This window comes from Gopherus flavomarginatus, chromosome 2 (assembly GCF_025201925.1).
Source record: "Gopherus flavomarginatus isolate rGopFla2 chromosome 2, rGopFla2.mat.asm, whole genome shotgun sequence".
Taxonomy (NCBI): Eukaryota; Metazoa; Chordata; order Testudines; family Testudinidae; genus Gopherus; species Gopherus flavomarginatus.
This window is the reverse complement of record NC_066618.1, coordinates 51885658-51899770: the sequence shown is the minus strand read 5'-3', so window position 1 is coordinate 51899770 and position 14113 is coordinate 51885658. Positions and strand designations below refer to the sequence as shown.

Here is a 14113-nt window from a genome sequence, read left to right as displayed (position 1 = left end):
AGCAGTTTCTAACACAATGAGTTTGCATATCATTCAACTCTGGGAACATCTCAGGCTCTAAGAGGTCATCCCAGTTTGGTCATTGTTGGCAACTGCTGTATATCAAACAGCTGGACAGCTTTAACAATGAGGAGTCCAGTGGCACCTTAAAGACTAACAGATTTATTTGGGCATAAGCTTTCATGGGTAAAAAAACTCACTTCTTCAGATGCATGGATCTTCTGTCATGCATCTGAAGAAGTGAGGGTTTTTACCCACAAAAGCTTATACCCAAATAAATCTGTTAGTTTTTAAGGTGCCATTGGACTCCTCATTGTTTTTGTGGATAGAGACTAACACAGCTAACCCTCTGATACTGAACAGCTTTGATAGCATTCATTGGACAGTTATTTGGAACCAAAAAGGTATGAATACAGCTCTTACAGTCTCTAGGCAAATAGACAGTCTCCTGCCTGTTGCTGGCTTGGCTATAGTAACTTCAGCTGGACTTTTGAAATGAACAATTAGATAGCTATCTTGCACTCTGTGGAATATGCTGTGTCCCCATAGTTTTGAAGTTGGTTGCAGCAGATCAGTGGTTGCTTTGTGTAACAACAATAATCTTTAGGAATGTTACTTGAGCTCCTGCTGGTGCATTCTGTTGGTGTTGCTAAATTGCAGACTTTCTGCTGAAAATTAAGATCTTTGAGAGATCCCAAAGAAGGGGTGGGGGAAAATATAGCTGTTGGTCTAGGTTAAGCCCCAGTGCTACAGGGAGGTACTGCTATCTTAATTATGTGATAAAAGCTCAAAGCTAAGCTTGGTAGCACCCAGCAAACCAACTACCTATCAAGCCATCAGTGAGTGCAGAGGAGAAGTCCACCAACTACAGCAAGCAATATTCAACTGAGACTCAAGTTTCTTTCTGGGGCTCCTCAGAAGCCCCATGTGGGAAGTCTGCAACAGAGGTGAGCTGAATCATTTCAGTTTCTGGCTTGCTTTGCCACAACTCCTTTCCAGGACCAGCACTGGCCACTTTCTGGGCAATACTGACCCTCCTGTAGGACATCTGGCAGGAGAGAAGTTTTGCTCACTTTGTACCAACACAACAGCTTTTTGGCAGTGGTCTTGTGCCCTGATTTACACTGGCAGTAGCAGGCATAAAACACAGGTGAATGTGGCCCATTGGTTGATTAGCACTATTTTAACCCTTGTTCTTTAATGAAAAGAAGTGTTTGGAATTAGTTCTCAAAGGGACAACTAGCACTTTTGAAGTTACATTTTTTTTTCACAAAATAGCATGTCCAGGGAGATTAGTAGTGAGGTAGAAAGAGAGTTTTTCCTAAAATATTGGTAGCTTACTGTGTAGACCTTCAGTCACTGTCATTTTGGTGTCAAAATAAGAGAACATGTGAAGCTGGTTCTTTTCTGCAAAATGTAGAGTGAAGACAATAAATAATAAAAATTTTTGTGTAGGGGGAGCCAGGAGCAATTGGGCTACCAGGAAGTGATGGAAATCCTGGAGATTCAATAATGGGACCAATGGTATGTAGCATGTTTCTTTATTTAATGTTTGGTTGAAAAGAAATGTGAGAAATATTAACTATTTCAAAGAAAAAAATATGGTTGAGTGGTTTTGAAAAATCCAAACTGGCTGATACCTCAGCTCCATCATTCCAAACTGAATCTAGCTATTTAATAAGCTTCTGACCAGTTTGAGAAATGCAAAACAGATTACATGGCTCTTTCACACACCTGGTTCTGCAAAATCTCTACAAGAGATTCCTCTTCTGGTCAAAGTTAGCCCCTCACATTTCTCTACTTTTCGTCCTCTCTCTAGGTCTTTGTTCCATTCCTGTGAGTTTCACCCTTCACCTCACATTAAGGCTTGTCTGCACTTTGAGCTTATGACAAATGTCTAACAGTTATAGTTGTGACTGTTAGCCAGGATGGGCAGGGATGTCCCTAGCCTCTGTTTGCCAGAATGTGCAACAGGGGATGGATCACTTGATGATTACCTGTTCTGTTCATTCCCTCTGGGACATCTGGCATTGGCTTCCTTAGGAAGACAGGGTACTGGGTTAGAGGGACTGACCTGTTCCTATGTTCAAGTGTTGCAATCCCAAGCAATCAAAAAAGTCATGAGTATTTTTTTAGAAATTAAAATGTTTGGGCTCTTTATTTGCCTACTGGTTTTGGAGCCTGAGACATACCAGGGGTACAATCCAGACAAATGGGGGGCTGTGTCAGTCCTGCCCTACAACCTTGGGTGCCTTATAATGCCATGCTATAGTAGCTTCCATGTGGGCCACTCACAAGCAGCCTTCCAGCATGCAAGCCACACCCCAAGTGTCTGTGTGTAACTGCAGCCTGCCAGCTATACCTTGGCTCTCACCAGCCTGGATTATACTGCAGGATAACCCCAACACACTCTCAGTCCCAGATCTTCCCCCAGAAGTGTCCTGTACTGGAAAATCCACACCCAAGTACCAGTTATACTGACCGAACTCCCAGTGCAGACACTGTTATGTCAATGGGAGGGCTTCTCTCATTGACATAGCTACCACCTCTCAGGGAGATGGAGCACCTATGCCTAAACTCTCTCATTGGCACAAATAGCATCTTCACTTAGTGCTACAGGGTATAGCTTTAGGGCTGTAAGTGTAGACAAGCCCAAAGACTATGTGAAAGGATATTGTGCTGTGTTATTTTCCCCATCTGTTTGAACTTCCTTTGTTTTCCCTTCCAACTTGATGACTCCATTTATCGCTTAAATGCTAATTAAGGCAAGCACACATTCCTTTGTTTAGGACAGACCCATTTGCCAAGTTCTGTTTGGTCAGGACTGTGGGATTTGGAACATGTGTTGATAAGATCAAATAGGGGAACTTTACAACTTCACATACGATGTTGCCACACATTTTACCTGAATAATACTGACAAGAAATTCTGAGTTTTCAAATGATACCTTACAAGGCATACTTTTTGTACAAAGAGTACAACAATAGTGTGTAGGGTGTGAATACAGGGGTATATTCTGTCCCAGAGCCTTTAGGGGGCATTTGGTTCAAATTTTCAAGCTTTTATCTGTATTTATGAGGGCTAGTGCAAAGAAGTCCATTCACCACAAGTGCCCTCCTTATGCCTAGGTCTGGGAATTAGCTCTCATCTCATTTGGGGCCCCCTGCCATCAGTTGCTTGCACTGTAATCCCTCTCTCCTTCCCTGACTCTGGCCAGGACACTATATAGTAGTCCACCCCTTCTGGGGTAACAAAGTCCTACCAAACAAACTGTCCAGATGCTGCCTCAGATGGTCTGATGTTCCATCTCTAGGTTCTGTGACACTTTCTCAGTGGTTGGTAGGGGAACTCAGGCCCACCAATACTCAGGTTACAGTCCAGGGACCATATAACTAGCAGTATAGGTCTGCTCAGTCTCAGATCTTGTTGCTGTTTCCCTTGGTTCCTTCCTAACCCACCTCTCCATTTTCTTGTCTCTCTCTTAGTTTACCACAGGAGATTCCTCTGCTCACAGCGGCTACTTCACCCTTCTCAGCCTCTTGTCAGACTCCCCAGTCCAGGGCAGGACCCCAGAGCTTACTCTCCACCTGGATCTCCTCCTTGTCTCTGGCTAACTCCCTTTCCCTCTAGGGAGTGAGTGCAGACCTTCTCTCTGCAGCCTTCTTCTCCTTCCGCCTCCAATCCCCTTTGTGTCACAGCAGACACGCTTCCTGATTCTATGACTACCATGTACTTGCACTTTTCCTGATATTCTTAAAGAATCGCAACATAACTTTTTTTCCAGTGGGCCCTGTTTTCCTTAGATTCTTGACAGATGCTGCAAGGAAAATTTTGTTACTGTAAGGCCTCTTAGTTTTCTTTACAAACATACAGTCTATACAATTCCAAAGGATATGATCTATCGTTTCCTGAACATTACATGTTACAAATAATTCATCTTTGTGCATATTAATTAGAAATAAATTACTATTTAATCCACAATGCCCTGTTAGAATTCTAAATAGGGCCCTTTTGCTCTTCCTTTCAGGATCTTGAATTAAAATCAACATTTTCAACTGTTGGGTTTACTTCTTGAAATCCACCCCCCCCCCCTTTGTTTAGTTTCTCCATAGTTTGTGCCATTCCCACCTTAGCTCATTTTTGATTAAGTGTTTAAATTCCAGTTTGCTTCAGGGGATTCCTAGGTCAACTTGTTTGTGTTTATTAGCACTTTGCCTGTTCATCAATTAATTACCTGCTATCCCTGTATGCCCCAGGATCAAAGCTATTACTATGGTTATATCCAGTTGCACCAGTTTGGTTGTTAGCATTAATATTTCATCAAGAATATCATTTCCACTGTCAGACTTACCATTGTAAATTGCCTGCAGCCCTGATAAGGAGTCAGACAGGATGGCCATGGTAGCACATACTTACAAAGTCCAGTTTAGTGCTAACATAATCTCTGTTAGCTCAGCTGTGAAGACAGATACAAAGTTAGTTTTACGGCTTTTTTGAGTCTGAGTGAGGTCATGCAGAAAGCTGTTCCCTCTCTTCTTGTTCCCTCCTCTTTTGAGCCATCTGTATATATCTGGCAATAGTGTCCCCACTTAAACGTATATATTGGTTTGCTAAATCTTGTATATTTACCAGTCTTCATCTTTAATTTATTTCATTATATAGTTTTATGTCTATCTCAGGGGGAATGGTTTACCAGTGACTGAGTATATTCCCATAGCTATAGATTTTGGTCTCTTTCAATCATTTATTTGCATTACAATCCTTTATCCACTTCTGTTGTCATTTTGCTATTACCTACTACTTTGGCGCAAGAGGCTAACTCTAGGAGTTTCATTCTTAGAAAGATAGGCATTTCACTAGCTACTATTTGGAGTACACACAGTCTTAGTAGTGAAGGCACCACATGTGCGCTGCAATGCCTGTGCTTGGATGTAGTCCAGTTTTCTCTGTATTTGCTGCTGATTCAAAGGTTTAGCATCCATACTCAATAATTGGTCTTGTTAGTGCTCTGTATAGCATTTCCACCATTTGCTTATCTGCTCCCCAGAATATTCCAGAGATACTTTTAAATAAGTTAATTCTACCTTTACACTTATCTTAAATATTTTCAGTATGGTCCATCCAAGTGAGCTAGTTATCAAATATAATACCTAAGAATTTGTAAGTTTTCCATTATATTTATCTATTGGTCATCTTTTTGGATTTTCCTTGATGTGAAGATCATTCCCTTAATTTTGCCTATGGATAATTTGAAACTCCCCATTTCCTCATTCTACACTTCTCTGAAGTGCATCATTGATTCTTTTGGCAGCACTTTCAAGGTTTCTGCTTTAAGTCCATTTGGCACAGTGATCATCAAATAATGTGATCTCGACTTACTCCATTAGGGAAGTCATTTATCATGATGTTAAAAAAGGTTAGGCTAATTATGCTCCCTTCTGGAGTTCCATTTGCAATTGAATATATATTAGAAAAAGCTTTCCGTATTTGGATTTAAGAACATAAGAATGGCCATACTGGGCCAGACCAATGGTCCATCTAGCCCACTATCCTGTGTTCCAACAGTGGTCGGTGCCAGATGCTTCAGAGGGAATGAATAGAAAAGGGCAATTATTGAGTAATCTATTCCTTGTCATTCATTCCCAGATTCTGACAGTCAAAGGTTTAGGGATAGTTGGAATATGGGGTTGCATCCCTGACCAGCTTGGCTAATAGCCATTGATGGATCTATCGTCCATAAACTTATCTAATTCTTTTTTGAACCCATTTATACTTTTGGCCTTCACCCCATCCCCTGCCAATGAGTTCCACAGGTTGACTGTGTTCTGTGAAGAAATACTTCCTTTTGTTTATTAATTTCATCGCATGACCCCCTGCTTTGTGTGTTATGTGAAGGAGTAAACAAACACTTCCCTGTTCACTTTCTCCACCCCATACATGATTTTATAGACCTCTATCATATCCCTCTTCAGTCTTCTCTTTTCTAAGATGAACACACCCAGTCTTTTTAATCTCTCTTCATATGGAAGTTGTTCCATACCTCTAATGATTTTGTTGCCCTTCTCTGTATTTTTCCCAATTCTAATATATCTTTTTTGAGATGGAGCAACTAGAACTGTATGGAGTATTCAAGGTATGTGCATACCATGGATTTATATAGTGGCATTATGATATCTTTTGGCTTATTATCTATCCCTTTCCTAATGGTTTCTAACATTGTTCTCTTTTTTGACTGCTGCTGCATGTTGAGCAGATATTTTCTGAGAACTATCATGACGACATCAAGGTCTCTTTCTTGAGTGGTAACAGCTAAATTAGATCCCATATTTTGGATGTCTTAATTAGGATTATATTTTCCAATGTGCGTCACTTTGCATTTATGCTATAGTTCTATAGTTCTGTTGCTTAAGAAGTCCCTTACCCATCTATACATTTTTCCTATAACACCCATGGAGGCCACCTTATGCAGTATCCTTCATTCCATTATAGCCTTTTCCTGTCTCCAGTAAGGTTCTGATCATGAATTATTTGGTTTATCATGCTTTTCTGTACTTCTGTCCCTTCCCTAACAAGAACTCACTTTATGTTCCATCTATGAACCTGTTTCTTTCTAGATGTGCTACTAATCTCTGTTACCATTCTGTCCATTGTTTTACCTAAACATGCCTTATTTCCTCTTCTGACATTTCAGCTAGCACATCCTGTGCTACCACTCTTATTTCTGTGAGGAATCTGAGTAGTTTACAGCTTATTTTACATAGCAGCTTTATCTTAAGGAACTTCCTTACTGGTTACAAGTCTCTGCCATCTCTAGAATTTTTTCTTCTCCACTCTGCAGTCTTCAGGGGGCTGATATCCCCTATCATTATACCCTTATCTAGGGGTTTTACTGTTATGTAATTTTGCCCATTTCCTTTTCCTGCCTTCCTATTTGCTGGTCCTTCTTCTGGTTCCAGAAAAATCTACCCTTTTCTTTTTTTCTTTGTTCCCTATTTTCATTGTCCAGCCTGGTTTCAGTTTCATTAGTTATCTCTTCCATATCACTCTACCTAGCCAAAGGCTCAGCCAGTCAGCAGCCTGCTGAGTCCAGACTCAGCAACTGTAGCCCCAGCTATAGCCTCCCAGCCCCTTTCAGTGTTCAGCTTGCTGATTTTATAGTGCTGTCCCAGCCCCTCCCAGCTGGACTTCCTTCTCAGTTAACCCTGGCCATCCTTCTCTCAGGTGATACTGGATGATCTAATTGGCATCAGGCCCTCGTTAACTTTGTCAGGCTGTGTACCCCTTCTCAGTCCTATCACAGATAGAACCTTACATTTTCTTTTAAATGAAAATAGATTCTCATACAATTTCTGGATTCCAGCAGCTGGTGCTCTGAAAAAAGCACCAAATATCACAAAACAATCACAATAAAATTAAAAGAGTTGTTATTACATTTTTAGCCACACTCAGTAATATAAGTTGTGTTAAAACTCTGTTAAAAACAAACAAACCAGAAATTTGGTATATGTGGTATATTATTTCATACCAGGTATTCTCAGGAATTGTTTTGTAAGAGACGCACTATATATTGAAAGATCACCTAGTGAAGGCTTAAAAAACAGTAATAGCCTCCTAGCAGTATGGAGCAAGATATAATATGCAAGAGATGCCTTTGGGAAAAGATCAAAGTTAGATGTGGAATACCTATTGCAAGTATTGGGGCAGGCAGGCCTTGGCCCACCCAAAACTAAAGGGCTGCGCCTTTTTAGATGAAGAGGAATTATGAGCCCAGTCAGCATGTTAATACAGATGATAACAAATGAAAAAACAGGAGTGGGAGTGAGGACCATCGGGCCAAAAGAAGTGATCCAGAGGGGGGCACCAAGCAAAGAACCTCAGACCATGCCCACTTCTCCTCGAAGGGGTCCAAAGAACCAGTGGACACTGCCCAGAGGAACTCTAGCTGGAGATGTAATACGAGGGACCAGAAAACAGCTCCACGGTCTGAACAATCCCTCCGCCAATCAATCTTCCTCCTCTGTGATTGGTGGATGACCATCATGGCTGTACAAGGAGAAAGGGGAGAAAGACTGCTGTGCTGTGCTGTGCAGAGCCGGGGAGGCAGGTGTGGGCTCAGCCCAAGGTAGGAGCAGTTCCAGACCAGACAATCTTCAGAGACTTTAGCATTAAAATCTAAGGACTGTCTTCTGAAAATCCACTGTTTGCAAAGGTTTGTAACTTGGCCAAATTTTGGCAGATTTTTTGGAGATAGGAAAAGGCATATCCTTGACACAGAGGCCACCTTCCAGAATTCAAATCTCTGGTCCAAAGCCTGGGAGTGATAAAGCTTTTCAAAGAAGACGCTGCTAGGATCTTTTAACATGGGGAAAACAAGCTCTTTTCCTCTAGCCTTGTTCTCAGACACAGCTGAATTTTTTTGGCTGAAATTTGCCCCCAAAAATTCAGCCTGCAACAGACACTCAGCATGAAAAAAATTCTGCCCAAATAGTTGGAGCATGGCCAAGCTCTAAACAATTGAAAATAGAATCTTCTAATGGGAAGTTTTGGACAACCTATAATTACAGTAGTTTCCAGAAGCCTCAATCAAACAGGGACCCTATTGTGCTGGGGGCTGTACAAAAATATAAATGAGACAGTCTCCAGTCTAAAGAACTAAAAATCTAAGATCACAATCTTCCAGATACTTACATATGTGCTTAACTTGAAGCATGTATATAAATATCTGTAGGATTGTTGCCTAAGTAAGAGATATCAATTTATTCCATGTTAATGACCACTACTTTTACAAATTAGAAATCCATTGGAGCCCATTGCTGTGGTTTTGGACTTCAGACATCATTAAAAGACAGTCATTTACAGACCAAAAGATATCATCCCTTCAATGTAAAAATCGACCTGTGGTGAAACCTCCATCTGGGGGGTTGAGATGGGCCAGCTGGTGTAAGTCAGCATAATTGCACTGAAGTAAAATGTGTTACTGTAAACATTTGAGACTGCAGGCGTGGTAATGCGTTAAACATTATTATATGACTATAAATCCAAGTATCTGACAAATATCTGACATACCTTTCCAATAGATGGCACATTCACCATCACACTGTGTATCAATGCCACTTTTGTCTAAGGCGAGTTGAATCTAGCACAGTTCACATTCATTCATTTTCTCTGCATAGCACTGGGAGAGAACAGAAACAGCAGTGGCTGAATTAGATCAAGATGAGATTTAGATCAGAGAGTTGCTAGATCAAAAAGTCTCAATTTGTCCTAGAAGACATATATACACATTGAATAGGTGTGAAAAGATGAAATTCTGCAAATTCCTGACTATAAGGCCCCAAAGGGATCACTGTGAGGGGAAGAAACAAAACCATTGAAAGGCCTCACATTTCTTTAAGTTTAACTAGTTTGAATTTTAAGCCATGTTACAAAATGAGGTTTTTCTCAGACTCAATTATACACTATTTAGCTGTAAAGTATCAGAGACATATGGGCAATTTCAGAACGGCCTCAACCAAGACTCTGCATTTGTGTCCTCAAGCAGGTTTGCATAATTGGCACACTTCCATTGAGTATTTAGATATAGTAGTGGCTTACCTTCTCTTTGTGGTAATACATGTGGAGAGAGTCTCAGCTTTCCTTTTCATGGTATGATGGCTTAGCTCTCTGGCCCAGTCCCAAAAACCTCCTTCTCTTTTGGGGCAAAGAAAATTCCAAAATCTTCACCCTTTTATGCAGGGGCTCGCTCTCTACACCCATGAGCTCACAAGCAGCCTTACCACTCAACTTTTCCAACCTTTTCTGGAGACCTACAGGTAGCTCCTGCTCTCCCTGAGCCTCTAGTTTTCTCGTCCCAAATACTAGCCCCTCCTCAGAGAACTTTCACCAGGCCAAAGACTGTTCCTCTAGGTCTCTTCCCAGGCTCTTTCAACCTTCCTGCCAGTGGTGCTGGAACAATTTTTATTGTGGGGGTGCTGAGAGCCATTGAACCAAACTATAAATCCTGTCTAAAATGGAAACCACTTCAAGCCAAGGGGTGCTGCAGCACTCACCACACCCCTTGTTCCAGCACCTATGCTTCCTGCTAAGTTTTTTTGCACAGAAACATTCAACAGGTCATGTTCCCTTCTTATTGAGACCCCCACAATAAATCTAGTCTCTTCCTTAATCTTTCCTTTATAGCAGAAAGGGAGCACTTTCATAACCCTGCCCCCCTTTCCCAGCACACACTGGTGTCCAGCCTATAGCTCCAAGGATGCCTCTTACTACATGTCCCAGGATGCGTTGCTCTTGGGGTCAATTGGAATTGTAGCCTGAGCTGGACCTTGAACCATTCGTAGAGGGCCAGCTTTCCCACTGACAATCTTCCAGCCCAGTTCACACACACACATTTAAATTTTCAATATGCAAAATCTTGAGCATCTGAAATTCCATTTCCAAAAATTTGGACACACAGTTCTGGGAATACAGACTTAGAAACCACTTCTGAAAAATTGGTCCACAATGATAAAGGCTCCAAACATCATCATTTCCCTGAGCAGTGAAGTTGAAACATACTAGAGGCCAGATTTTCTGCAAGGTCTAAGTCAACATAAGTCTACCAGCTGAACATCTGGCCCTACATGCCTATTGGTGTCATGTTATTTTCCTCTCACAATTAATAAGGTCTGATTCTCCACTGTCTTGCATTTTGTTTAATTATTTACACCTGAGCAAAATGAAAACAAAGTTGATATAAAATACTTCTAAATCAGAAATCTCAAATCATACCAGTTGTAATATTTTAACTTACTTTGCACAGGTATGAATGACTAGATAGAGTGCAAGGCAATGGAGATGAATGCCCACGCTGTCCCTGCATTACTGATTTGGGGAATAAATGGAATAAGGTAGACTCCTGCCCACAATGAACTTATGATGCCAGCCTCCATCGCCTGCTTGTTAAATTTTCAGACAAGCATCTTTGTGCTTTCTCTCTCACTTCCCCTCATGCTTGGGAAGAAATTCCTGTAAACGTCTCTGAAGTCACTTCATTGTTCACCTTCACATACCTTCTCTAAAATTCTTCTTTGCTCTGATGGCTACAATAAACTTGACAATGTGTAGGCAGTTGTTATGCTAGACATTTGCCTATCCCGCTGACCAATACTGTCTCATCATTTCCTCGTACTACCCACCTGTCTATACCCATCTATTATCTCTTGTCTTGTATTTAGATTGTAAACCCATCTTTTGGTTCTGTGTTTGTATAGCCCCTAACGCAATGGATCCCTGGTCCATGATCTCCTAAGCACTATGATAAAACAAATTAATACTAAAAAATAGAAAGGAGAAGTGCATAATACTTAATTAGGTACTCCACAGATACAAGCAGTGGTACTTGGCAGTTATCCTGGATGGCTATGGGGTCTAGAAGATTCATGGAACTTGGTGGTGAAGCTGCCATAGAGGCTAATTGACCTGGATCATGTATCGCTTCTAGTTTAGGTGCAGTTATGAAAGATTTGGGATAAAATAAATTGAATATTCTGAAGCACAGGAATATAATTGAACTGCTTTTTTAACAGCAGGAAGCAGCTGTTTGGCAAAATCCCCAGCTCTTATAGAAGAGAACATGTTAACATGTTTGTACTGGTCTGCTAAGGTTAAATGGAAACATATGTTTGGCAGCTCTTACAGCACTGGAATTTGAACTAAAAATAGAGAAATGAACTTATGATTCATGATTTCCCTTTTCTTAAAAAGAATAAAAAATTAATAGGTTGACTACATGTATTAGTGCATCCTTTATTATGTAAAAGTATTAAGAGCTAAGTAGATACGTTTTCTGAGGAAAAATGAAAGTTTGGACTTCCATCATTATTCCTTTATAGTAGTTGAACTAAAATAATAAATTAGGGTTGTTATCAAAACCACTATTAGACTTCTGTACCTGAGAACCATGATAAGTATTTTCCACAGTCTTGTGCAGGCTATTACGTTGTGATTTTTGTACTGCACCAAGTCTCTAAAAACCCAGCGATAGTTTAGAGCCACTACGTGCATATCCTTGGTGTTCTGGACATGTGGTCTTTCAAAAGAGCTATCCAAGAAATGCAGATGATTTTATCTGTATCTGTTTACAGACTGTAAGTCCAAATACTGAAAGAACAATGTTTTAGAGTTAGTAATGTACAGAATTATTACTAAGAGTACATTCACTTCAGTGCACCTCACTTAAAGATGTCAATCTAAGTAGGAACTTCTAAAGCTGAATCCTCCCCTTTTCCATCCTCCCTTTTATCCCAGGTTACCAGCTCTTGTTCTGTTTTATCACTGGCTAGCTCAGACCTGTCACTGTGTAAAGTACTACAAAACTCCTTCCTATATGGCCCTACTTACTCAATTCCGTTTTAGCTGTAACTTTCGCTTTCACTATAACCTCTTTGTGACACTACAGCTTTGGCTATTGCAAGACTCTCCTTTACCATAAATCATATCTAATATAGCATGATTCATTTGGAATTTCATCTTCAATACTGCTCATCTGTTTCTGTCAGTGATCTTCTTCCCAATTTACATAATCTTCCACCACTTGTGAAAGTTTTATTTATTTATAGAAAGTTTCCACTCTTCATATCATACCTCTCAACCTTAAAATGTGCCGTTGTGTGGCAGAAGAAATTGAAATATGACAAGTGACCATAGTGGGGAACAGCTGTGCTTTGTTGCTTATCATGCTATGTTTGACAGTTTACAATATTTTAAAATTATAACTTGTTTTTAGGAATCTTTTCTAAATGTGTTAATTAAATAAGCCAGGTTAGGCAGAAAGTTGGAAAAACAGAAACTCACTCTTGCAAGGACTCACCTTAGCCTAAGGCTTGGCAACAGGATTTGAACCTTCAGATTCTCAGCACACACTTTTACCACTTGAGTTAAAGATTAACTGTTATGCTATATGTGGCCCAGCCAATAAAAGGGGGAATTAACACACTTTGCAGCAGGGGTGCTGAGAGCCATTGAACCAGACTATAAACTCTGTATATAATGGAAATCATGTCAAGCCAGTGCAACACCCCCAGCACTCCTAATTCCAGCACCTATGCATTTCAGGTAGTTTGCACAACTGCTAGATAGCAGTAGAATATTGGAGGATCACGATTCATGCCTCTCCATGAATGGGGCTTGTGGTCTAGTAGTTACAGACAGCATGGCTAAGTATATTGAATTTGCCATTTATTCTGAAAGGCAGTGTGGCTGAATGAAGGAAACTTGGGTTCTTTCTTCGGCTCTGCAAGAAGTGATCTAGCGCAAACTCAATAAATTTATTTGCAAAATGGCAGTGGGGAAGGACGAAGAGAATTTTATTCCTAGAGTGTGGCATTGCTCACTAGTAAGGCTTTTGAAATGCACAGAAATATAAGCAGAGGGAGATGTGAGCTAAAAACCCATGGTCTCCTGATTCAGTGCATTTTCCCCTGAATCAAAGGAGATTGTGCAGGAATTTCTCTTTCTTTCTCTTCCCCACAGAGCACTGTCTGGCTCCAGGGCTGCCCAGAGGATTCAGGGGGCCTGGGGCAAAGCGGGGAGCTTGTACTCACCCATTTGCGGTCTGGGCCTTTGGTGGCATTTCAGCGGCAGGGGGCCATTCATTTGCTCTGTGTCTTTGGCAGCACTGAAGGGTCCCCCACCACTGAAATGCTGCCAAAGACCCGGACTGCTGTCGGGCCAGGGCTCTCGGGGCCCCTGTGGGGCCCAGGACCTGGGGCAAATTGCCCTACTAGCCCCCCCCCGGGGGCCCTGTCTGGCTCTGGAGTACTGTTGAACCTGGAGGCTGATTTACCTGAAAAAAAAATCAGACATACCACATAATCCAAGACAAGTTGAGGCTGACGTGTCATGTTCTCAGTATTGTGAGCCTCCAGTGCTAGAACATCATGAGTCAAGCCCCAAATAGTCATGAGATTAATAAGACAATCATGAGGTTTTTTTAAGATAATATTTTTTTTCTGTTGGCCTCCTGGTTTCTGAGCCATTAGGGTGCACTTCCTTCACATTTTCAAACTCTTCTCTGCAACCACTGTGCCTGGGAACATACTTAAAAAAAAAATGAAACCTGAGGTTCTCCTGGAAT

At 41.0% G+C, this 14113-nt stretch overlaps 1 protein-coding gene and 1 long non-coding RNA gene across 4 annotated transcripts in view; one reads left to right on the top strand and one right to left on the bottom strand.

Annotated features, from left to right (window-relative positions):
- The window catches only part of COL28A1 (collagen type XXVIII alpha 1 chain), a 105281-nt gene that overhangs the window by 50278 nt on the left and 40890 nt on the right, over positions 1–14113 (top strand). For all 3 annotated transcript variants that reach the window (XM_050941695.1, XM_050941696.1, XM_050941694.1), the window contains one exon: positions 1456–1524. In XM_050941695.1, the coding sequence (XP_050797652.1) occupies positions 1456–1524 (69 nt within the window). The remainder of the gene's footprint in view (positions 1–1455; positions 1525–14113) is intronic.
- Positions 4358–9169, bottom strand: LOC127045567 (uncharacterized). The gene is made up of 3 exons (XR_007772774.1): positions 9067–9169; positions 7313–7371; positions 4358–4456 (listed from the first exon to the last, which is right to left on the bottom strand). It is a non-coding gene; the product is annotated as an uncharacterized LOC127045567 (long non-coding RNA).